Source organism: Ranitomeya imitator, chromosome 3 (genome assembly GCF_032444005.1).
Source record: "Ranitomeya imitator isolate aRanImi1 chromosome 3, aRanImi1.pri, whole genome shotgun sequence".
Taxonomy (NCBI): domain Eukaryota; kingdom Metazoa; phylum Chordata; class Amphibia; order Anura; family Dendrobatidae; genus Ranitomeya; species Ranitomeya imitator.
Genome location: NC_091284.1, coordinates 615,514,271 through 615,540,890, shown reverse-complemented (window position 1 = coordinate 615,540,890; position 26,620 = coordinate 615,514,271). Strand labels below are relative to the sequence as shown.

Genomic DNA, 26,620 nt, shown 5'->3' with positions numbered 1-26,620 from the left:
TCGTGATGGACAGAGAACCCAAAGACGTGACGAAAGCAGCGCAGATTGCCAATGCCTATGAGGCCAACCGTAGATCGGAAGTGCGGAAGCCAGTCACCACCAGCTGGAGAGGGGGTAAGCCTGCAACCAACGCCAGTAACCCTGCCAGCCAACACACCAGAGGTCCTGTCCCCGTGGCCAACAGCACCAGACCTAACACCGAACCTCGCGAGTGTTTCTTCTGCAAGCGGACTGGTCATATCAGTCCCCACTGTCCAGACAAGCCGAAGAACCCCCCCAGCCAAGGCAACAGGGCCTAATGCAGCAGTTCTTTTGCTGGGTGGTGTTGTTGGGAGGGTGTGTGACAACGTACAGCACGTCACTGTGGGCGGCCATGTCGCTACTGGCCTCAAGGACATGGGGCTGAACGAACCCTCATCTGATCCGAACTGGCGGCCCCTGAAGAAATCAACTGTCACTGGGATTGGGGGCATCAGCTGTCCCTTACCAATGGCCCGGGTTGATATTGATTGGGGTGCCGGGAGCGGGGTGAAGGAAGTGGGGCTGTCTGATAATTTGCCCACTGATGTTTTGTTGGGACTGATTTGGGAAGGATGGTGGCATACTACGTTCCTGACACCCCTCCCCAATCTACTAATGAGGGTAACGTTAACCCTGATGATGATGGGAAATTGCATGTGTTACCTGACCATGCTTTATCTTGTAATGATGCATCTGATAACCATTTTTTCCCTAGGATTGATGGTGAAAATGTTGTACCTGTGCCAACTGAACCTGATAACCATTTTTCTACAAAGGTTAATGTGTCCATAGGTACAGGCGTGCTTAGCCACGTCGCTCTGCGGAGTGAGACGGCTGAGGAACCCCTAGCAGGGGCAAGTGTCGGTGCTAAAGGAAATGGGGAGAAGCATGGGAGCGGTGAGAAAGGTGATGCCATGAAATTGACCAGTGCCACAGAGGAAGGTAACTGGCCCATAAGTAGCACTGCCCCTGGAGTGTTGGGGGTGGATGGGGAGGTAGAGCCCATAGCAGCGCCAGCTGCTGGGTCTGTAGAAATCCCCAGGGAGACAGCCTACGTAGCTGCTGTCACCCGCAGTCAGAGTGCCCGGAACGCAGATAACCGTCTGCCATCCGGACCCTCCTCAGTCATCATTGTGACTGAACCAGAGGTGGACCCAGAGCAGGTCCAAGAGGGTTCCTGTGGGGAAGGGACCCTGACATCGCTTCTGGCTTCCCCTAGCCAGGAGTTTCAGGCCGCTCTGCGCACAGATGTGATCCTAGAGAGTTTGAGACAACTCGCCGAGACGAGACGCCCACCTCCGTGACTGAGAAAGAGAGGGTGTTCTGGGAACGAGGAAGGTTGTACTGGGAGACAGTACCCGGAGCATCACAAAAGGAGTGGTTGAGGGAAAGACAGCTGGTCGTCCGGGGTGAGTTGTTACGGATTGCCCATGAGATCCCGCTAGCTGGACACTTGGGGATCAGCAAAACTAAGGCCCAGCTGTCCCAACACTTCTATTGGCCTAAGATGGGGACAGATGTGTCAAACAACTGCCACTCCTGTATCACCTGTCAAAGAGTGGGGAAGGCGGGGCCTGCTCTTAAGGCTCCCCTGATCCCTTTGCCAGTGATACAGGAGCCTTTCCAGAGGATCGCGGTGGACATTGTGGGCCCGCTGGCCATCCCCAGCAGCTCTGGAAAGCATTACATCCTTACTTTGGTAGACTACGCTACCCGGTACCCAGAGGCTGTAGCTCTGTCGTCAACTAGGGCAGATAAGGTGGCGGATGCCCTGTTGGCTATCTTTTCACGTATAGGATTTCCCAGGGAGATGCTTACTGATCAAGGGACCCAATTCATGTCTCACCTAATGGAGGCTCTCTGTAAGAGAATGCAGGTGAAGCACCTGGTATCGAGTGCGTATCACCCACAGACCAATGGCTTGTGTGAACGTTTCAATGGTACCCTCAAACAGATGCTATGCATGCTGGTTGAGACCCAAGGGCGCGACTGGGAGCGGTACCTCCCACACTTGCTATTCGCTTACCGAGAGGTTCCGCAGGCCTCGATGGGGTTCTCCCCCCTTCGAGCTCCTGTACAGCAGGCGAGTCCGGGGACCCCTTGGGTTGGTAAGGGAATCCTGGGAAGAGGAGCCGAACCCTTCTGAAGTGTCCATAGTGGAGTATGTCATGCGCTTCCGTGACAAGATGCAGACTTTGACGCAGTTGGTGCATGACAACATGACGCAGGCTCAGGCTGACAAGAAGCACTGGTACGACCAGAATGCCTGGGAGCGGACCTACCACATGGCTCATAAGGTGTGGGTGTTGGTCCCCGTACCAATGGATAAGCTTCAGGCAGCCTGGGAGGGCCCGTACGTCGTCCATCAACAGCTCAACCCGGTCACCTACGTGGTCACGCTTGACCACGCTCGGAGTAGGCGAAAGGCCTTTCACGTCAACATGATGAAGGCTCATCACGAATGTGAACCTTTCGTCCTACCGGTCTGCAGCTTGCCCGAAGACGGGGGGCCCAAGCAAAGGCCGGTGGGTCCATTGAGAAGGTGGAGGTAAGCGCCTCACTAACCGATCCCCAGCGGTCGCAGTTGCGGACCAAGCTGGAACCCTTCCGGGCCGCTTTCTCCAACCAACCTGGAAGGACTGAGTTAGCAGTCCACGAGGTGGACACCGGGAATCATGCCCCACTATGGCGAACACCCTATCGAATCTCCGACCATGTGCAGCAGGTTATGCGCCAGGAGATCGATGAGATGTTACAGCTGGGGGTGATTCGACGGTCAAAGAGTGCGTGGGCCTCACCTGTAGTTCTCGTGCCAAAGAAAGACAGGACCACCCGGTTCTGCGTGGACTACAGGGGGCTCAATGCCATCACAGCCTCTGACGCGCACCCAATGCTGCGCATCGAAGAGCTGCTTGAGAGGTTAGCTGGCGCAAAATACCTGACAATAATGGATCTGAGTCGAGGATACTGGCAGATTCCCCTGAGCCCCGAGGCACAGGAGAAGTCCGCCTTTATCACACCCTTTGGACTGTATGAGTACACGGTCATGACCTTCGGCATGAAGAATGCCCCTGCCACTTTCCAGCGGATGGTCAACCTCCTACTTTAGAGACTGGAGAAGCACGCAGTGGCGTACTTCAATGACATTGCCATCTTCAGTTCTTCCTGGAAGGAGCACCTGCAGCATCTCGAGGAGGTGCTCAGGCGAATTCACCGAGCAGGACTGACTATCAAGCCGGGAAAGTGCCAGATGGGCATGAGGGAGGTCGACTACCTGGGGCACCGGGTAGGCGGAGGCACCCTAAAGCCAGAGCCTGAGAAAGTGGGAGAAATCGTGCACTGGCCCACCCCCAGGACCAAGAAACAGGTGATGTCCTTCCTGGGCACTGCAGGGTAGTATAGGCGCTTCGTACAGCACTATAGTAGCCTGGCAAAACCTTTGACGGGACCTCACCAGGAAGAAGCTACCCCGCATCGTCAACTGGACAGATGGCTGTGAGGGGGCCTTCCAGGCGTTGAAAACAGCACTGTGCAATGCCCGTGTGTTGAAAGCAGTCGACCGTTCTTGGTAGACTGACGCCAGCGAGTTTGGCCTTGGTGCTGTACTCAGCCAGGTTGACTCGGAGGACCAAGAGTACCCCATGTTGTACCTGAGCCGGAAACTTTTGCCGAGGGAAGCGGCCTACTCCACCATCGAGAAGGAGTGCCTGGCCATAGTCTGGGCCCTGCAGCGCTTGCAACCCTACTTGTACGGTCACACCTTCACTGTGGTGACCGACCACAACCCTCTGCTCTGTGTTGTGAGTTCTGTTTTTGGGCTCCCTCTGGTGGTTACTGATGGTACTGGGTGATTTGTGTTCTGCTGTCTCTGGTGTCCACCTGTTCTATTAGGATTTGGGAGTTTCCTATTTTACCGGGCTTTCTTGTCATTTCCCCGCCGGCTATCAAGGTTATCAGAGTGTTTTGTTACTTCAGCTTCTGGCTTCAGTAATCTTCAGGACAAGCTAAGTTTTGATTTTCTTGTTCCACGTTTTGCTTTATTTTTGTCTTGTCCAGCTTGCATATAATTGTCTCTTTGCTGCTGGTTGCTTTAGTGGGCTGTAATTGCTCCTCATGTTCCATGAGTTGGAACATGAGTTCAAGTAATTACAGGATGGTTTTTTGAAGGGTTTTTTGCTGACCGCGCAGTTTACTTTTGTATCCTCTGCTATCTAGTTTTAGCGGGCCTCATTTTGCTGAATCTGTTTTCATACTGTGTATGTGCCTTCCTCTCATTTCACCGTCATTATATGTGGGGGGCTGCTATTTCTGTGGGGTATTTCTCTGGAGGCAAGAGAGGTCTGTGTTTCTTCTAATAGGGGAAGTTAGATCTTCGGCTGGTGCGAGACGTCTAGGATCAACGTAGGCACGTTCCCCGGCTATTGTTATTTGTGGGTTCAGGTTTAGGGTCGCGGTCAGCTCAGGTTCCATCACCCTAGAGCTCGTTGGTGCTTGTCCTTTTGTGATTCCCTGCCATTGGAATCATGACAGTATAGCCGGCCAAAATGTTTGGGCTGAAGTAGGAGGAAAAGTAGTCTGAGGAAGTTTTTTTTTTTTTTCTTCTCTCCTCTGAGGTTGCTGCCTAGCCTTAATTGCAGCCAGGCTGATTTTTTTTTTTTCCTCCTCTTAATCCTTGAATGGCTCTGACCTTAGCTGTTTATCATGGACGTCCAGAGTTTAGCTTCCAGCTTGAATAATCTTGCTGCTAAGGTTCAAAATATACAAGATTTTGTTGTACATGCTCCTATGTCTGAACCTAGAATTCCTATTCCAGAGTTCTTTGCTGGAGATAGATCTAGTTTTCTGAATTTTAGGAACAATTGCAAGCTGTTCCTTTCTTTGAAATCTCGCTCTTCTGGAGACCCTGCTCAGCAGGTTAAGATTATTATATCTTTCCTGCGGGGTGACCCTCAAAATTGGGCATTTGCATTGGCACCAGGGGATCCTGCGTTGCTTAATGTGGATGCGTTTTTTCTGGCATTGGGTTTGCTCTATGAGGAACCTAACCAGGAGATTCAGGCTGAAAAAGCTTTATTAGCTCTCTCTCAGGGGCAAGATGAAGCAGAAATATATTGTCAAAAATTTCAGAAATGGTCAGTGCTTACTCAGTGGAATGAGTGCGCCCTGGCTGCAAAGTTCAGAGATGGCCTTTCTGAGGCCATTAAAGATGTTATGGTGGGGTTCCCTGCGCCTACGGGTCTGAATGAGTCTATGACTATGGCTATTCAGATTGATCGGCGTTTACGGGAGCGCAAACCTGTGCACCATTTGGCGGTGTCTTCTGAACAGGCACTTGAGACAATGCAATGTGATAGAGTTCAGTCTAGAAGTGAACGGCAAAACTATAGGCGGAAAAATGGGTTGTGCTTTTATTGTGGTGATTCAGCTCATGTTATATCAGCATGCTCTAAACGCACAAAAAAGGTTGATAAGTCTGTTGCCATTAGTACAGTCTAAGTTCATTCTGTCTGTGACTCTGATTTGCTCATTATCATCCATTTCCGTCGATGCCTATGTAGATTCAGGCGCTGCCCTGAGTCTTATGGATTGGTCATTTGCCAAGCGATGTGGGTTTAGTCTTGAGCCTCTGGAAGTCCCTATTCCTTTGAAGGGAATTGACTCTACACCTTTAGCTATGAATAAACCTCAGTACTGGACACAAGTGACCATGCGTATGACTCCCGTTCATCAGGAGGTGATTCGCTTCCTGGTATTGTATAATTTACATGATGTTCTAGTACTTGGTCTGCCATGGTTACAAACTCATAATCCAGTCCTTGACTGGAAAACAATGTCTGTGTTAAGCTGGGGATGTCAGGGGGTTCATGATGATGCACCTCCGATTTCTATCGCTTCATCTACTCCTTCTGAGGTTCCTGTATTTTTGTCTGATTATCGGGATGTTTTTGAGGAGCCTAAGCTCAGTTCGCTTCCTCCTCACAGGGATTGCGATTGTGCTATAGATTTAATTCCTGGTAGTAAATTTCCTAAAGGTCGTTTGTTCAATCTGTCAGTGCCAAAGCATACTGCTATGAGGGATTATGTTAAGGAGTCCTTGGAAAAGGGACATATCCGTCCATCTTCGTCCCCTTTGGGAGCAGGTTTTTTTTTCGTGGCCAAAAAAGATGGGTCCTTGAGGCCTTGTATAGATTATCGTCTTTTGAATAAGATTACCGTAAAATATCAGTATCCTTTGCCTTGGTTGACTGATTTGTTTGCTCACATTAAGGGGGCTAAATGGTTCACTAAGATTGATCTTCGGGGTGCGTATAATCTTATACGAATAAAGCAAGGTGATGAGTGGAAAACCGCATTTAATACGCCTGAGGGCCATTTTGAGTATTTGGTAATGCCTTTCGGACTTTCTAATGCTCCTTCAGTCTTCCAGTCCTTTATGCACGATATTTTCCGTGAATATCTGGATAAATTTATGATTGTGTATTTGGATGATATTTTGTTTTTTTCTGATGACTGGGAGTCTCATGTTCAGCAGGTCAGGAAGGTGTTTCAGGTCCTGCGGGCTAATTCCTTGTTTGTAAAGGGCTCAAAGTGTCTCTTTGGAGTCCAGAAGATTTCTTTCTTGGGGTATATTTTTTCCCCTTCTACTATTGAGATGGATCCCGTCAAGGTTAGGGCTATTTGTGACTGGACGCAGCCTGCATCTCTTAAGAGTCTGCAGAAGTTCTTAGGCTTTGCTAATTTCTATCGTCGTTTTATAACTAATTTTTCTAGTGTTGTTAAGCCTTTGACGGATTTGACTAAGAAGGGTGCTGATGTTGCTGATTGGTCTCCTGCGGCTGTGGAGGCCTTTCAGGAACTTAAACGCCGGTTTTCTTCTGCTCCTGTGTTGCGTCAGCCTGATGTTTCGCTTCCTTTCCAAGTTGAAGTTGATGCTTCCGAGATTGGAGCGGGGGCGGTTTTGTCACAGAGAAGCTCCGATTGCTCGGTGATGAAGCCATGTGCGTTCTTTTCTAGAAAATTTTCGCCCGCTGAGCGGAATTATGATGTGGGTAATCGGGAACTTTTGGCCATGAAGTGGGCATTTGAGGAGTGGCGTCATTGGCTGGAGGGTGCTAGACATCGTGTGGTGGTCTTGACTGATCACAAAAATCTGATTTACCTTGAGTCTGCCAGGCGTCTGAATCCTAGACAGGCTCGTTGGTCACTGTTTTTCTCTCGTTTCAATTTTGTGGTTTCATACCTGCTAGGTTCAAAGAATGTGAAGGCGGATGCTCTTTCTAGGAGTTTTGTGCCTGACTCCCCTGGAAATTCTGAGCCCACTGGTATCCTTAGGGATGGGGTGATTTTGTCGGCCGTCTTCCCAGACTTGCGACGTGCTTTGCAGGAGTTTCAGGCGGGTAAACCTGATCGTTGTCCGCCTGAGAGACTGTTTGTTCCGGATAGTTGGACTAGTAGAGTCATCTCCGAGGTCCATTCTTCTGCGTTGGCAGGTCATCCTGGAATATTTGGTACTAGAGACTTGGTGGCCAGGTCTTTTTGGTGGCCTTCCTTGTCGAGGGATGTGCGTTCTTTTGTGCAGTCTTGTGAGGTTTGTGCTCGGGCTAAGCCTTGCTGTTCTCGAGCCAGTGGATTGTTGTCACCTTTGCCTATCCCGAAGAGGCCTTGGACGCACATTTCCATGGACTTTATTTCGGATCTCCCTGTCTCTCAAAAAATGTCTGTCATCTGGGTTGTGTGTGACCGCTTTTCTAAAATGGTTCAGCTTGTACCCTTGCCTAAGTTGCCTTCCTCCTCTGAGTTGGTCCCTCTGTTTTTCCAGAACGTGGTTCGTTTGCATGGGATTCCGGAGAACATCGTTTCTGACAGGGGATCCCAGTTTGTGTCTAGATTTTGGCGGATGTTCTGTGCTAAGATGGGCATTGATTTGTCCTTTTCGTCTGCATTCCATCCTCAGACGAATGGCCAGACGGAGCGAACTAATCAGACCTTGGAAACTTATTTGAGGTGTTTTGTTTCTGCTGATCAGGATGACTGGGTTACCTTTTTGCCGCTGGCCGAGTTTGCCCTTAATAATCGGGCTAGTTCTGCTACCTTGGTTTCTCCTTTCTTTTGTAATTCGGGGTTTCATCCTCGTTTTTCCTCTGGTCAGGTGGAGCCTTCTGATTATCCTGGAGTGGACATGGTGGTGGATGGGTTGCATCGGATTTGGAGTCATGTGGTGGACAATTTGAAGTTGTCCCAGGAGAAGGCTCAGCAGTTTGCTAATCGCCGTCGCCGCGTGGGTCCTCGACTTCGTGTTGGGGACTTGGTGTGGTTGTCTTCTCGTTTTGTTCCTATGAAGGTCTCTTCTCCTAAGTTCAAGCCTCGGTTCATCGGTCCATATAGGATCTTGGAAATTCTTAACCCTGTGTCGTTTCGTTTGGATCTCCCGGCATCGTTTGCTATTCATAATGTGTTCCATCGGTCGTTGTTGCGGAGGTATGAGGTACCTGTTGTTCCTTCGCTTGAGCCTCCTGCTCCGGTGCTGGTGGAGGAGGGAGAATTGGAGTATGTTGTGGAGAAGATCTTGGATTCTCGTGTTTCCAGACGGAAACTCCAATATTTGGTCAAGTGGAAGGGTTATGGTCAGGAGGATAATTCTTGGGTGGTTGCCTCTGATGTTCATGCTGATGATTTGGTCCGCGCTTTTCATAGGGGCTCATTCGGGTCGCCCTGGTGGTTCTCGTGAGGGTTCGGTGACCCCTCCTCAAGGGGGGGGGTACTGTTGTGAGTTCTGTTTTTGGGCTCCCTCTGGTGGTTACTGATGGTACTGGGTGATTTGTGTTCTGCTGTCTCTGGTGTCTACCTGTTCTATTAGGATTTGGGAGTTTCCTATTTTACCGGGCTTTCTTGTCATTTCCCCGCCGGCTATCAAGGTTATCAGAGTGTTTTGTTACCTCAGCTTCTGGCTTCAGTAATCTTCAGGACAAGCTAAGTTTTGATTTTCTTGTTCCACGTTTTGCTTTATTTTTGTCTTGTCCAGCTTGCATATAATTGTCTCTTTGCTGCTGGTTGCTTTAGTGGGCTGTAATTGCTCCTCATGTTCCATGAGTTGGAACATGAGTTCAAGTAATTACAGGATGGTTTTTTGAAGGGTTTTTTGCTGACCGCGCAGTTTACTTTTGTATCCTTTGCTATCTAGTTTTAGCGGGCCTCATTTTGCTGAATCTGTTTTCATACTGTGTATGTGCCTTCCTCTCATTTCACCGTCATTATATGTGGGGGGCTGCTATTTCTGTGGGGTATTTCTCTGGAGGCAAGAGAGGTCTGTGTTTCTTCTAATAGGGGAAGTTAGATCTTCGGCTGGTGCGAGACGTCTAGGATCAACGTAGGCACGTTCCCCGGCTATTGTTATTTGTGGGTTCAGGTTTAGGGTCGCGGTCAGCTCAGGTTCCATCACCCTAGAGCTCGTTGGTGCTTGTCCTTTTGTGATTCCCTGCCATTGGAATCATGACAGCTCTGGCTAAACGACATGTGTGGAACCAACGGCAGGTTGCTACGCTGGAGCCTTGCCCCTCAGCAGTTTGACTACACGATTGAACACAAAATGGGCGGGGAGCATGGAAATGCAGATGGACTGTCCCGCCGGGGTGAACCTGCTGAGGTGCGCATGGAGGAGCACCGAGCGGTCCTGCCTCCGTAGCGCAGACCAAAAGGGGGAGGTGTCACGAGATTGTATGAAATATAATGATTTTGGAGTTTGCCTGTCAGACCCATGCTGCGGGCTTAAAAACCCTCCCCCTTCCCTCTGTGTTTCTGAGATGTGTGTGTAGAAAAGGTTTTATTGCTCTGGCCATAAATTCCAGGCTAGGAGCAACTTACTCGCCCCCCTCCCATCTGTACTAGCTAGGACTGGTATAGAAGTTCTCCAAAATCCATGAGGGTCTTTGTTCTAATATGATAAGATTCTGGGCCACCGACTTGGGCTAGGAGAATAATAAATACATATTGCTAACGTCCATCGGCGGATCTGTCCACGACTGTAAGCAGGAGCCTCCAAGTCCAACAAGGACAGAGTATGGATTTCTCTGGAACTGAGTGTCCCTACTAGCCGGAATTTAGTATGTATAGAGAGCAAATCTTAATACAAGATGAATGCTGGGTGTGTTATGATTCTGACATGTTCTGGAGCGGAGATACAGGCATTAGACAAACTTGTGTGAAATTTACCAAGGCGGAAGAGAGGAGGGTCTGGGTAAACCAGCCCTGTTGGTGATGTCACGGGCTGCGGTTTATAAGTTTCTGCCAGGCCCCAGCACTTAGTTTTGACCTGAGGAGCCTGACTGCCAGTCCTGATGCATTAGGACATATGGGAACTAGCCTGGTTGCCTGCAATGCTCTGAACACATGAAAGTGTTGATTTTTCATGTAATCCCTGTTTTTTATAATTACCTTTGTACATATTTTCAATTGTCTCATATTGTAACATCTTTTATACCTTTTCATAAACACTGCCTAATTTTAATGGAGTAAAATATATAAATTACTAGTTTTCGTTCTTCCTGCTCTAAAACGTACCCCAAGTCTTTTGAAGGGAATTATGCTACTGTTTTGGGTTAGCTTCGGACCCGTTTAATCGAAGCCGGTGGAAGCATACCTTTGTTCTGTGCCTTTGGGATTCGTTGTAGCGACTGCGGCGTTGATAATTATTGTTCCTGCCTCAGCGGGAGTAGTTATATCGCCTCGTTGCAGCGTGCCCAATAGCCAGTACATAGCAGGCAGCCTTTCTGGCGACTAATTACCCTAGGTGCAGTACCTAATCTGACCTGAGAGTAAGGGGGGTGCCAGAGAGCTGCAAGTTTCAAGTGGAACTGTAAGTGGAATATACATAAATCCCTGCAGTTCGTGGTATATTGAAGAGCAGTGGGATACCTAAAAAAAGCCCCTGCTGTAAACTAAGAGGTCAATAGCCTTATGTGTGTTTTTTCATCACATTGTAGCAGTGGAGGGATAACTAAGATTAGCCCCCCTGCACATGTGATAACCGTCTGTTGGCCTAAAGTCACCCCGATCCGTGACGTAGGGGTGACGGTCATGGTGTGAATCGTGACAAATTGGTGGCAGCGGTGTGGATTCGTGACACTGATGGTCATATTACGACAATATTTGGTACAGACCTGTAATCTTGCTTCCATAGAGGTGCACAGAACACCAACATGGACAGAAAAGATGTAAATTTGTCTTAACAATAAAGGTTATGTATTGGGATACAAAAAGGTAGACTTGCAGTTGAAACTACATTTATAAAATTAAATATTCTGGCGCTGCTCAGGAGGTAAACAGCGCCAATAACCACATCCGTTGAGAATTTTTATCTGCAGGTATTAGAATAATATTTACATAGCAACAACATTTATCGCAGCACTTTATTGTGCACGTGTTCTATTATAATGAATAGGAGTGGTGCACGATACCAGCCGATATGAATGCTTACTGGCAGGTATGTGCAGATACGTCCCCATCAGCACTACTCCTGATGCCGAAGTGAGCAGCAACCGACAAAACCTTATTTCCTTTAACATGGTCTAGAAATACACAGTTCACAAATAAAAATACTCTTATAACAAAGGCCTGCTCATAATGCTAAAAATAAGAATAAAATGGCTTAAATGGGTAATCTGGATCGAGGAGGTGAGAGGCCCAGTGAGCAGCCAGGCATCATCCACCCGCATTAGTCATTGAAATAGCACAGGTGCACGATACCCCACGCTCATGCATGCGGCGTGCGACCCAACAGGAATCTGTAGATGTGACACCACCGACCCGCCACCCTCCCGACCCGGAAGTGAGCAGAGCTGGATTACTCCTTTAAAACGTCCATGTGTAAAATATTGTGCTTTTTCTGAAGTCATCCTATTTCCCCAGCTTGCTCTTCTTGGATATCGGTTCCCCATTTCTTTGCATCTGATCGTTCTCAGTTGAGGTTAGGCCTGGAATCTATCAAGAAATGAGCAAATATTTCTATTAAAGTAAACAAGATAACTATATTTGCCTCTTTAATAAATTTTTTTGTGAGGTTTAAGTATGCGATACAGCATATAAGCACAGTATGGGTGCTAGGGTTACTGCCTTTTCCCACTTTCTCATTGCTTTATATGGGTGAAAAAACGCTGCAAAAACACTAAGAATTGAGATGCTGCAAATTTACAAAACGCTGCTCTTCTCAAGTTCAGTCAGGATTAAAAAAAACCTTATGGAAAACTGGTAAAAGTACTAACCTCAGGCTCTACGAGGTCCATGCAGATTTTTTGGTGCTGGATGTTGGATGCATCTAGCGTAATCTTAACCTTTACTTTGTCAAACATGTAGAATGTTGTATTTTGCACAGTTAATGAAGGAATCTGAAAATGAAGACAAAATACAGTGAGAATATTCTAAACAAATACAAAGTCATTTCATATATATTCCCCTTCCCTGACTCACCTCATCATTGTACGTTAGCTGACATTTTACTCTGTTTTTCCCCTCAAAAAACACTGTGCCTTCTAAACCAAACTTGGGGATCAGAACTACAATTGCATTTTTCCTAACAAACAAGATGTATCCTTCTTCATTCACGATTCCTTTTGTTTTAAAGAAGAGCTGTAAAAAGACATAATGCATGTGTTATAGAAATATAAGAGCATGAACATTGATCAAGCATGGACCTAGGTGCTGATACTGGAGATGTTCCTCAGCAAAACCTGAGGATTTCAGCTGAGGAGCCAAACTTTCCCAACAGCAGATATGGAGGGTGAAGAAGGAACACACAATAAAATATCTCTCCAGCCGTCCTACTGGCCCAATATCTGCGCACAGCCAGGGGTGATACCCCTTCCCCAATTGGGAAAACATGAATGACTGCACAGCCTACATAAGAGTGAATTAGTAAAGCCCCTCACACACTTTAGGTCAGGCCTAGGCAAAGTGGGCCACATGCGAACCTTTAGCATCTCCTGTGTGGACCAGGAAAGCCAAAGGGCCACCCTCTAGTCTACCCGACATCTCAATTTCTCCTGCATCTGTGTCTTCAGTAGCAGATACCATTGAATAAAGGGGAGACGAGGGCTTATACAGAGTACAGCTAGATCTGCAGCAGACTAAACTATGATTTTATCAAAATGACAGAACAGCAGTTGAGTAAGTGACATCGCGGGAATCCAGGTCTCGACCCCTATATTATGCTGCTCTCAGATGGCGTAACAAACACTTGGTGACAGATTCCTTTAAACCAGTGAATTCAGAAATTTTTTAGAATGAGTGATCAGAGCAGACAGAGAAAGAAGCAGGTTTATCTAAAATGGTATCTCACAAAGTTTCCAATTTTCACATGTACACTTGCTTTACAAAAAAATATGATAACGACACTCTTCAACGTTGACTAATGGGAGCATATGATTGAAAAAAAAGTAAATGTCTGATTAGCTGATACAGATGAGAAAACACATTAAAATGAGCCCTATAAAATGTATTCACAGCAGCTGGTCCACAGAATGAAAAGCAGTATTTCCATCTCTAAGATCCTATCTCAATATGTAGTAGGTGTAATAATAATATTAGCAAATGCCTCCAATTAGAAATGTAGCATAGTTCTTCTGATTTGCTGTGTTTCTTACCCCATGTGCAGGGCATTGCAGTAGATGATGAACCACATGGTTATGACCATGGATACCTAAGCTACTGCCATGACCAGTACATGGGGTAATAAACACAGCAAATCAGAAGAACTATGCTACATTTCTAATTGGAGGCATTTGCTACTATTATTATTACACCTACTACATATTGGGATAGGATCTTGGAGATCAGAATACCCCTTTAATTATGCTCAATATTAAGTGATAAAAATGAATATAAAAATAATGAGCAGAATTAAGTTCAGTCTCTTGGTTCAACCTTCCAAAACCGTCTCATGTGGGCCCTTATGAAAATTAATTGCCCACCTCTGCTTTGGATAGTTCGGATGGCAGCCATCTTGCTTTGCTCCCACATACACAGGAGCGCTCCTGTGTTCTCCCCCACAAGGTGGCTTACACCCATGAGAAAGAAAGGATCGACAGTCTGAAATCTGACACGCTAGTTCCTGAACTCCCCAGAAAGTCATCTGTCCAGGGCCCCCATACACATTAGACTGGGGCCAGCCTCAACAATATGAGGTGTTGTGATCAATGACGTGCGTGGGGGGCTTAGTGATATTCAGGAGTAATAGCTGTCAGGTGGACGTCAGTACAAATGGCCACAGACGTTCGATGGCTGTCAGCTGGAAGGTACAAGTAAACGCATACCTGTGTGTGAAAGGCAACAGACGCCCTTTGTGAGTACTGCGCCATTTTATGCCTGAAGTTGATATTTTTGCAGATTTCCGCTTGTTTATGTTTATCTGTAAGATCTGGATAAGTGGCGTCCGCACCCACTGCTACAGCGAGGAGCCGGTGAACTATGACATCCGCATATCTAGAAGGAATAGAAAAAAAAGCTTACACTGCTGATTTCACAAATATGTAAAAAGTGACAGATTGGTCAAGGGGGCATATTATCCAATGTCATCAAACAGTTACCATTCAATACTGTCCATTTCAAATCCAGAGGTTTCAGTGAATGCTCAATTTCAAACCTGAGCATACATTACTATACAAGCTGCCCTACCCCTTTAAAAGGGAACATGTCATGTTCACAAGCAATGGGTTACTCTGCAGGTAAATAGTGTTTAAGTCATGCCTGCTGTACTGGAACCACGGCTATAGGGAGAAAATGAAGTTATATCCTCCCTGTAGCCGCCTGCTTCCAATCGGGGAAGTGCAGGGAGTGAATGCAGATACAATCACCTCTCACTATACTGTAGCATGATGTAATCCCTTCCTGACACATTGGCAGTCTGCTCTGCCGGCTGTCAATTCTTCACTGCAATCAATGTGCCAAGGAGAAGTTACAGCATGCTCATATTATAGTGAGAGGTGACTAACAACTCTAATGACTGGAAACAAGCGGCTGCAGGGAGGATATAACTTCATATTCTTCCTGTAGCTGCTGCTCCAGTAAGATGAGAAACTAAACAAATCTTCATGTATTAAGGCAAACAAACCACGTTACATTCAAGATGTCAGTTTGTACCTTGTCCGCATTCATTCGTTGCCATAATTACAAACCTTCTAATAGGGGAAGTGAAATGTGTGTAAATGGGAGAGGCGAGACCATAGTGATGGAAGTCACTATCCAGCCCTGAGCAGAAGTACACAGCCTGCATCATGCAGCGCGTGGCCAGGATTCTCAGCAACGTGTTCAGATAGGAAAATTCTGCACACTCCGCTTGGTCTAAAGAGTCAGCCAGAGCCTTGGCAGAATCCGTCTTAACATCCAAATTCTGGGGAGGAAAAAAAAAAAAAAAGAACACAGGGAAGTGTTATAGGAAATGATCTACAAAGCAAGCAACATTAAATGTTGAAAACAAAACATGGAGAGAAAAAAACAAAAGAAAAAAAACACAGCTATGAAGAACTGGAACTATTAAAAAATGTTTATAATTACAAATACTTGAGCCATGTACAAGACAGTACAACATGGAATCCCCTGTGACTGAGCAAGTCTGGGACTTTTAGTACCAATTCCCTAAGCTTGAGCAATTATTTTTTGTTACCACGATTAATTTAGAAGACTGACCGTGTCTTATTTGCTGCGCCATTTAGGGATTTTAGGTTTTTGCCACCTAATCTGGGAGACCCCCGATTCAGGCACTGTCATTTACAGGGCTGCTTGCTGTAGTTTTGATAAAGTCACAGGAGATTATAACTAGAGGAAAATTAAACCTACTGCCAAGTAGTCCTCTATATTCATCAGCTCTGTAAAATCCCACCACAACTATTTGAAAGCTTTCTGCCTATGCAGTGTACACAGAAAGCAGCCAATCCGTTCTGTGGGCGGGGTTATACAGGGCCAAGCATTCAGAGAACTAGAAACAGTATATTCGTCCCTACATCAAGCTACTCTCAGATGGAGTAGCAAAAAATTGGTAACAGATTCCCCTTATTGCTGAGACATACGTGTGAATTTTATTTCACCTAGTGTGAACAGATGCTAAAGAAAACCACATACTTCATAGTTTTAGATTAAAAGGATAAATCAGCAGCATGCAACATCACCTTGGAGCGTGCAGCTTTTATCAGAATGTCATAGTTTCCAGGAGGTGGAGCTGGATGCTTACGGAGTAACGCATATTCTGAAAACTCATCATAAATCTTCTGTGCCACCGAAATATTAGCCAGCAACATGAACTCCTCAACCATTGAATTGGTTTCCCTAAGATACATTGCAGGAGATAAAGTTATAAAAATGAACAAAAATTACTACAGATTTGCCTCAATTTCAAAACGCAGAATGACGGACACAATGAAAATTTATGGTAGTTGTCTTGTCCATAAAAAGAAAAAATGAATCAGTAAAACTGAACCAATATACTCAGACACACAATATAGTAAGCATAAGCATCTCTCAACGTACTTCAGTTCCTTGGTCTGAAGATCTATAGGGTCATGAGTTTCACTATCCAGATGAAATCGGACCTCCGGAGAAGAAAGTGTTAACGCTCTGTAACACAAAAGTACAAATTCAAGTACTATGTTTCAAACCTATTTACATACTTAACACAAGAAGCCCAAGAATTTTGCAAAAATGAAACTTTTTATATTAAAAAACCCACATAATAATTACTGTATTTTATGTCCACAATTGAGCTAGACTCACTCACAGAGGTAGACACAGGAACGTTTCTCATCTGAATCTTCTGTTGGTTTATTTAAGTACGGCATAAACCAATGCAAAGTTCATCAAAATAAACAAGGACTTTCTGGCATAATGGGAAACGGAGATAAGGTATAGCACAGTCCATGTGGTTGCGGGTTTCTACCCGCTCAAGAGCAACAACAGAGTTCAGCATAACAAAGCTCTGGAGCTCTTGTCTCCAGGCACACTGAACCCTGAATGACTCAGAAGCAAGGTTGTGTAGTTGGTAAGCCATACCACTGACTGACTCCACAACACTGCTAAGCATCTACATAAAGTGCAGCACAGATTCATCTATAAAAGCAGAAATCCTTAGATCAGGAATAGAACATTTCATAAACTTCCTAAATTCTTATGAAAACATTTACAGCACATCCTGCACTGAACTACTGAACCCAATTTATTATATAATTTTAGTAGTTGGTCTCTACAGAATATTTTCCTTATAAAATGTTTTCTTATAAAAAGGCACCAAATACGTTTGGCCCATTGCATTGCAGCACGCCGTGTAGAAGAGACTTCCGACAGTATTAAAAGCTCTTACAGGTGGGGAAGTCATTCCATAGTTGTATCTGGGGTTGTTCTTTTTTTTTTCTAGGAAGAGTTGTATCTGTCATTTTTTGGGGATACATATAGCTCATTAAACTTTTTCATGGGGAGGAACATAAACCAACCAAACAACCATTCTCACACATGCTTTACATTATATGCCATTTGCCGTGCTGCACAATAAGTGTTAACTTTATTCCGTGGGTCAGAATGATATTGGCAAAATTAACACAGTTCTATTATTTTTGTACAATAAATACAAAAACAATAATCGTTTGCTTCTGTGTGGCCATATTCTGAGAACCATACCTTTTACAATTTTCAAACACATGAGTCTTTATGAAGGCTTTTTCCATGACAAACTAGTTTTTATTGGTCCTGTTTTGTGGCACACACTGACTATTATACTCAGTTTCGACGGCTTTTTTGTGGAAAAAAAAAAGTTTTCTTTAGTACCGTCTTGTGGTACATATGATTTTTTTTTTATTACTTCACATTTCATTTTTTAGCCAAGGCATGAACAAAATAAATAAATTACTCTGGAATTGTTTCTTAAAGGGAACCTGTCACCCAATGACATGATAAGCCCCCAATGTTACCTGAAAAAGGAGAAAAAGACGTTATATTATACTCACCCAGGGGCGGTCCCGCTGCTGGTCAGGTCGGATGGGTGTCTCTGGTCCGCTCCGGCGCCTCCCATCTTCATTACAAGACGTCCTCTTCTGATCTTCAGCCACGGCTCCGGTGCAGGCGTACTTTGCTCTGCCCTGTTGAGGGCAGACAAAGTACTGCAGTGCGCAGGCACCGGGCCTCTATCCTTTCCGGCGCCTGCGCACTGCAGTACTATCCTCTGCCCTCAACAAGGCAGACAAAGTACGCCTGCGCCGGAGCCGTGGCTGAAGATCAGAAGAGGACGTCTTGTAATGAAGATGGGAGGCGCCGCAGTGGACCAGAGACACCCATCCGACCTGACCAGCAGCGGGACCGCCCCTGGGTGAGTATAATCGAACGTCTTTTTCTCCTTTTTCAGGTAACATCGGGGGCTCATCTACAGCATTACAGAATGCTGCAGATAAGCCCCTGATGCCGGTGGGCTTACCTCACCCGCGATTTTCGGGGTGACAGGTTCCCTTTAATTGTATTTTTTCTGGAGTTCATAGTGCAGTATAATTTATTTATTGTACTTTATTTTGAAGGTCATTACATTACAAGGTTACATCATTTTTTTGCTCTATTATTTTTGCACAAAAAATGTTTATCATGTTCTGACAGCTACATTTTTCTATTTACAGAGCTCTATGTAGGCTTGCCTTTTTGCTTAATGGGTTTCTCAGGCCTTTTGCTACAAGTCTGCAGTCTATCGGCATGGCTGCAGACTTGTGAGTCCTCACGTCGTGACTGCATACATGAGGTCACGTGCTGACTAGATAGGAGCAGCCTCGCTCAATGCAAGCGTATTTAGCAAGGCCAGATACAGTCTAGTCGGAAAGTGGCCATCAGTATACAAACCGAATCCTTGCAGTCAGATGATCGCTCGCTCCCGGGCTGGAGAATCCTCACAGTGCACAATGAGTGTGATAGGAGGATTCACAAGTCTGCAGTCACACACAGTGACTGCAGACATGTAGCCTAAGGCAGGACAATCCCTCTGAAGAGCCGTAGTTGTTATTTGTACCATTTTGTGGTATATGCTACTTTTCGGTCACTTTTTTTTTTTCAATAATCATTCCTGAGATGACATTAATAAAAACATTTTTTAAGAGCATTCACCATGCAGGATAAATATTATAGTGGTATTGGAAGTGTTACGAATGCATCGAAACCAAATAAATGGCATTTTTGCAGGGGATATTTGTTTTTTAAACAATTAGTCTTACAAAGGGAACTTGAACAAACAATCCTTTGATCGAATAAGTACAATACACTACTTGTGTAGCACTGCGCATCAACCAAACTGTCAGTGTTAACCCGACTGGTACGCCATTAGACCCCACCTTGGTTAGGCTGTGCTAAATGGCAGAGCTGGAGGCCACAGATAAGGCTGAACCTCACCAGATACAATAAAGACCTTCGATTCACTGGAATAACCTTTCTTATTAGGCTGCCATCACACTAGCAGTATTTGGTCAGTATTTTACATCAGTATTTGTAAGCCAAAACCAGGAGTGGGTGATAAATGCAGAAGTGGTGCATATGTTTCTATTATACTTTTCCTCTAATTGTTCCACTCCTGGTTTTGGCTACAAATACTGAGGTAAAATACTGACCAAATACTGCTAGTGTGACGGCAGCCTAAGCCTGTTTAAAATATTTTGGTTTTATCCCTAAATTTCCTAACTGGGTACTAATGATTTACTCTGCCCCATCTGCTAATGTTTGTGTTAATGGTGGTCCGTCTGCCCCTTTCACATTACATAGGGGGACCTGACAGGAAGGCCCACCATCGCCTGCCCTAGTACCTCTTCTATACGGGAGCTGATCTGGACTTTATGCAGATAACCTCATTATCTGTGAACATTTTCAGGTATGTCGGGCTTATATGTTAATTAGCGGAAGTCTGCCTTAATGTACCTATTCAATTCTCAGGGAACGACCGTAGTCTCCCTCATTATCTGAGATGTTGCTGGTATGTCACTATTGACAGAAGCATCTGAGGTCTTAAATTGCTGGGATCGGATGTAGCTCCATTTCCAGTACCCCAGCTGCAGATTAAAGCAGTTTTCTGTTAATGATGGCAAGTGCAAAACTCCTTGCACATAACCAACATGGCTCCCCAAGTACTGACCCATGTAATGGCCTATTCGAGCTTGTGGTATGTTTTTTACGTGGTATGTTTTGATGTTGATGTCTGCATGGAAGACTGAACTTTATCCCTTGCACAGGCCCAGAGCCCGATAGTGCCAGTACTGTCAAATACGTCATAAAGAATAGCCCTTTAACCCCTTAGTGACAGAGTCAATTTGGTACTTAATGACCAGGCCAATTTTTGCAATTCTGACCACTGTCACTTTATGAGGTTATAACTCTGGAACGCTTCAACGGATCCCGCTGATTCTGAGATTGTTTTTTCGTGACATATTGTACTTCATGTTAGTGGTAACATTTCTTCGATATTACTTGCGATTATTTATGAAAAAAACGGAAATATGGCGAAAATTTTTAAAATTTTGCAATTTTCAAACTTTGTATTTTTATGCCCTTAAATCAGAGAGATATGTCATGAAAAATAGTTAATAAATAACATTTCCCACATGTCTACTTTACATCAGCACAATTTTGGAAACAAAATTTTTTTTTGTTAGGGAGTTATAAGGGTTAAAAGTTGACCAGCAATTTCTCATTTTTACAACACCATTTTTTTTTTAGGGACCACATCACATTTGAAGTCATTTTGAGGGGTCTATATGATAGAAAATAATGAAGTGTGACACCATTCTAAAAACTACACCCCTCAAGGTTCTCAAAACCACATTCAAGAAGTTTATTAACCCTTTACGTGCTTCACAGGAACTGAAACAATGTGGAAGGAAAAAATGAACATTTAACTTTTTTTTGCAAACATCTTAATTCAGAACCATTTTTTTTATTTTCACAAGTGTAAAAACAGAAATGTAACCATAAATTTTGTTATGCAATTTCTCCTGAATACGCCAATACCCCATATGTGGGGGTAAACCACTGTTAGGGCGCACCGCAGAACTTAGAAGTGAAGGAGCGCCGTTTGACTTTTTCAATGCAGAATTGGCTGGAATTGAGATCGGACACCATGTCACATTTAGAGAGCCCCTGATGTACCTAAACAGTGGAAACTCCCCACAAGTGACACCATTTTGGAAACTAGACCCCTTAAGGAACTTATCTAGATGTGTGGTGAGCACTTTGAACCCCCAAGTGCTTCACAGAAGTTTATAACGTAGAGCCGTGAAAATTAAAAATCGCTTTTGTTTACACAAAAATGATCTTTTCGCCCACAAATTCTTATTTTCACAAGGGTAACAGGAGAAATTAGACCACAAAAGTTGTTGTGCAATTTCTCCTGAGTACGCTGATACCCAATATGTGGGGGTAAACAACTGTTAGGGCGCACCGCAGAGCTTGGAAGAGAAGGAGTGCCGTTTTACTTTTTCAATGTAGAATTGGCTGGAATTGAGATTGGACGCCATGTCGCGTTTGGAGAGCCCCTGATGTGCCTAAACAGTGGAAACCCCCCACAAGTGACACCATTTTGGAAACTAGACCCCTTAAGGAACTTATCTAGATGTGTGGCGAGCACTTTGAACTCCCATGTGCTTCACAGAAGTTTATAACGTAGAGCCGTGAAAAAAAAAAATTGCATTTTTTTCTACAAAAATGATCTTTTTGCCCACAAATTTTTATTTTCACAAGGGTAACAGGAGAAATTAGACCACTAAAGTTGTTGTGCAGTTTCTCCTGAGTACGTCGATACCCAATATGTGGGGGTAAACCACTGTTTGGGCGCACCGCAGAGCTTGGAAGAGAAAGAGCGCCGTTTTACTTTTTCAATGTAGAATTGGCTGGAATTGAGATCGGACGCCATGTCGCGTTTGGAGAGCCCCTGATGTACCTAAACAGTAGAAATCCCCCACAAGTGACCCCATTTTGGAAACTAGACCCCCCATGGAACTTATCTAGATGTGTGGTGAGAACCTTGAATGCCCAAGTGCTTCACAGAAGTTTATAATGCAGAGCCGTGAAAATAAATATTTTTTTTTTCCACAAAAAAGATTTTTTAGCCACCAAATTTTTATTTTCACAAGGGTAACAAGAGAAATTGGACCCCAAAAGTTGTTGTCCAATTTGTCCTGAGTATGCTGGTACCCCATATGTGGGGGTAAACCACTGTTTGGGCGCACGGCAGAGCTCGGAAGGAAGGAGCGCCGTTTTGGAATGCAGACTTTGATAGAATGGTCTGCGGGTATTATGTTGCGTTTGCAGAGCCCCTGATGTACCTAACCAGTAGAAACCCTCCACAAGTGACCCCATTTTGGAAACTAGACCCCCCAAGGAACTTATCTAGATGTGTGGTGAGAACTTTGAATGCCCAAGTGCTTCACAGACGTTTAGAATGCAGAGTCGTGAAAATAAAAAATATTTTTTTTTCCACAAAAAAGATTTTGTAGCCCCCAAGTTTTTATTTTCACAAGGGTAACAGGAGAAATTGGACTGCAATAGTTGTTGTCCAATTTATCCCGAGTACGCTGATGCGCCATATGTGGGGGTAAACCACTGTTTGGGCGCACGGCAGAGCTCGGAAGGGAAGGAGCGCCTTTTTGGAATGCAGACTTTGATAGAATGGTCTGTGGGCATTATGTTGCGATTGCAGAGTCCCTGATGTACCTAAACTGTAGTAACCCCCCACAAGTGACCCCATTTTGGAAACTAGACCCCCCAAGGAACTTATCTAGATGTGTGGTGAGAACTTTGAATGCCCAAGTGCTTCACAGAAGTTTAGAATGCAGAGTCGTGAAAATAAAAAATATTTTTTTTTTCACAAAAAAGATTTTGTAGCCCCCAAGTTTTTATTTTCACAAGGGTAACAAGAGAAATTGGACCCCAGAAGTTGTTGTCCAATTTATCCCGAGTACGCTGATGCCCCATATGTGGGGGTAACCCACTGTTTGGGCGCACGGCAGAGCTCAGAAGGGAGGGAGCACCATTTGACTTTTTGAGCGCAAAATTGGCTGTCGTGTTTGGAGACCCCCTGATGTACCTAAACAGTGGAAACCCCCCAATTCTAGCTCCAACCCTAACCCCAACACACCCCTAACCCTAATCCCAACCTGATCCATAATCCTAATCACTAACCCTAACCATAATCACAACCCTTACCCCCAAACAACCCTAATGTCAACCCTAACCATAACCCTAATCAAAACCCTAAATCCAACACACCCCTAATACTAATCTCAACCCTAACCTCAAACCTAACCCTAATCCCAATACACCCCTAATCACAACCCTAACCTTAACCCTAATCCCAAACCTAACCCTAATCCCAAGCGTAACCCTAATGCCAACCCTAACCCTAATACCAACCCTAATCCAAACCCTAACCCTAATCCCAGCTCTAACCCTAACTTTAGCCCCAACCCTAGCCCTAACTTTAGCCCCAACCCTAGCCCTAAGGCTACTTTCACACTTGCGTCGTTTGGCATTCCGTCGCAATCCGTCGTTTTGGACAAGAAACGGATCCTGCAAATGTGCCCGCAGGATGCGTTTTTTGCCCATAGACTTGTATTGCCGACGGATCGTGACGGATGGCCACACGTCGCGTCCGTCGTGCACTGGATCAGTTGTGTTTTGGCGGAGCGTCGGCACAAAAAAACGTTCAATGAAACGTTTTTTTGTACGTCGCATCCGCCATTTCTGACCGCGCATGCGTGGCCGTAACTCCGCCCCCTCCTCCCCAGGACATAGATTGGGCAGCGGATGTGTTGAAAAACTACAGCTGCTGCCCACGTTGTGCACAATTTTCACAACGTGCGTCGGTATGTCGGGCCGACGCATTGCGACGGCCCCGTACCGACGTAAGTGTGAAAGAAGCCTAACCCTAAGTTTAGCCCCAACCCTAACCCTAAATTTAGCCCCAACCCTAACCCTAAATTTAGCCCCAACCCTAGCCCTAACCCTACCCCTAACCCTACTCCTAACCCTACCCCTAACCCTACCCCTAACCCTACCCCTAACCCTACCCCTAACCCTAACCCTAACCCCAACTGCTGTTCTCCTGCCGGCCGGCAGATGGAGACAGATGGCGGGCGCACTGGGCATGCGTCCGCCATGTTCTGCTGCCGGCGGCCAGGAGGAGCAGCAAGAGGATCCAGGGACCTAGGTGAGTATGCTAGGGTCCCCGAATCCCCCTATTTCTCTGTCCTCTGATGTGCGATCACATCAGAGGACAGAGAATTACACTTTACTTTTTTTTTTTTTTTGCGGTCGCCGGTAAACAGTTAATTACCGGCGATCGCAAAACAGGGGTCGGTAATACCGACCCCGATCGTGCTCTTTGGGGTCTCGGCTACCCCCGGCAGCCGAGACCCCAAAGATTCTCCCGGTGCCGGCCGGCGGGCGCACTGCGCATGCGCCCGCCATTTTGAAGATGGCGGCGCCCACCGGGAGACACGAGGAGCATCGGGGGAGCTAGGTGAGTATTGGGGGGCCACCTGGGACCCCTTTTCTCTGTCCTCCGATGTGCGATCACATCGGAGGACAGAGAAATTAAAAAGAGATCGCTTTTTTTTTTTTTGCGATCGCCGGTAAATGGTTAATTACCGGCGATCGCAAATGCGGGGTGGGTTAAAAACCCCCCGAATCATGTTCTCTGGGGTCTCGGCTACCCTCGGCAGCCGAGACCCCGGAGAAAATCGGCCTCTGGGGGGCGTTATGGACTTTTTCCACAGCGCCGTTAATTAACGGCGCTGTGGTTTAAGTACCCTTAGCGGCCGCCGTTAAAAGGCGTATCGGCGGTCGCTAAGGGGTTAAAGGGAACCTGTCAGCAGGATTGTGCACAGTAACCTACAGTGTAAGGTGGGTGAAGTTATACTGATTACAATGATACCTGTGTATCATGCGTCTTTTTTTTTCTTTTTTCAAACCATATTATATTCAGTATGTAAAATAGGGGGCTGGTCAGTGAGGGATCAGTGACAGGGCATAAGCCATATAGATGAATATGTAAGACCCCCCACAGGCCGTCCCAGAGCATGAGAATATCAGTAACTGAAAATAAAGATTAAGCAACAACCACAAGCCGGATTTCATCACCCAGGTATCATTGTAATCAGTATAACGGCGCCGACCTGACAGTGTCTGTAGGTTACTGAGCACAATCCTGCTGACAGGTTCCCTTTAAGCACATACACTTTCTTTATCGCCTCTCATTGGGGGACACAGGAACCATGGGTGTATGCTGCTGCCACTAGGAGGCTGACACTATGCAAATAAAAAAGTTAGCTCCTCCTCTGCAGTGTACACCCCACCGACTGGCATTATACTCTTCAGTTTAGCTTAGTGTCAGTAGGAGGTGGACACGGGTCTTTCATTAGACCCTTATCTACCTCAATGTGCGTCGTTTTCTTTCAGTTTTCCTCGGAGGGATACAGGGTGAGCAGTCACACCTGTATTCCCACAAGCGGACTATGAGTACGGTGTGTACTGCCACCCCGTATCCTCACAGATCCCTCACCAGGACCAAGATCCTGGCACACCAGCGTGCTCAGAAGTCCGGTCCTGGCTCCGTCCCCCACCCACTCGCCCACCAGAGCCTGTCGGTTGGAGGAGACGAGGACGTCCATCAGCCCTGGATGTCTCACCCCCTTTTAAGGTTAGTACGGTGTGGGATGTTTTTTAGGTGAGTATTTCCCCTATCCCATCCCAGATCCTTGTTAGGGGGGGGATTCTTGTTAAGGGCTCCCAGACGGTGACCCTCTCTTACCCGGTCATCGCCTGTAACCTTGCGGCGCGGTCGATATTTTATCGGTGATCCTGGAGCTCCAGCATTTTCCCCATTCTGAGCAGGCTGCGGCGCCTGTTTTCTGGCCGCAGCGCTCTCACCCGTGATTTCTTTCTTGACAGCTCTTGGCTGCTGTTCGCTCCTTTCCGTGGCGCACTATCAGCGCTGCGGTTTTTCACTGGGCACAGTCCTCAGCGCAGCAGCCCTGCAGTCTATCGCGCTGCTTATCGCTGCAGCGCATTGCTCCGGCGCCGCAGGAGGTGGATCTGCGGCACCCTTCAGCGGCGCAGCCTACCAGGCTGCGGCGCCTGTGCCGTCAGCCTCCCGTCGCAGCGCATAGCTCCGGCGCTGCGGCTCGTTTCCCGGCCGCCGGTTCCTAATTTAAGCCCCGGCTTCGGCCGGGGCCTACTTCCGGTCTTCGGATCTGTCTCTTCCGCTTCTGCGGGCGGGCTTTTTTCCCGCCCGACATACTATGACCTGCCCACCGGCGCCTCTGCGTCTAGCTCCGCCCCCTTCCTCGTGGGACACTCGTCTGGTGTGAGCATCGCTTCACACCACAGCAACAGCCCTTGCAGTGCCTCACGCAGCGCGCCACGCTCCTTCGCCCGCATCTTCTGTGAGCTCAGCACCAGGGGATTTCTCCACCAAGGACAAGTGGGACATCTTCCAGGACCGGGTCCGTGAGTAGCTGCACTGCAGTCTGACACCCCCCTCTGCCCACTGTCCCCTAACCAACTGGCATCTTCAGGGTCCCTCAAAATGTCTTCCTCTAAAGGGGGCCGC

The 26,620-nt window shown here is 46.2% G+C and overlaps 1 protein-coding gene across 4 annotated transcripts in view; it reads right to left on the bottom strand.

Moving 5' to 3' along the window:
- Nucleotides 1-11,283: 11,283 nt before the first annotated feature.
- Nucleotides 11,284-26,620, bottom strand: part of DIS3 (DIS3 homolog, exosome endoribonuclease and 3'-5' exoribonuclease) — a 37,446-nt gene continuing 22,109 nt past the window's right edge. For all 4 annotated transcript variants that reach the window (XM_069758137.1, XM_069758139.1, XM_069758138.1 and 1 more), the window contains 7 exons: nt 16,534-16,620; nt 16,176-16,332; nt 15,186-15,400; nt 14,325-14,493; nt 12,484-12,642; nt 12,279-12,401; nt 11,284-11,997 (listed from right to left, as the gene is read on the bottom strand). In XM_069758137.1, the coding sequence (XP_069614238.1) occupies nt 11,914-11,997; nt 12,279-12,401; nt 12,484-12,642; nt 14,325-14,493; nt 15,186-15,400; nt 16,176-16,332; nt 16,534-16,620 (994 nt within the window). In that variant the 3' untranslated portion in view covers nt 11,284-11,913. The remainder of the gene's footprint in view (nt 11,998-12,278; nt 12,402-12,483; nt 12,643-14,324; nt 14,494-15,185; nt 15,401-16,175; nt 16,333-16,533; nt 16,621-26,620) is intronic.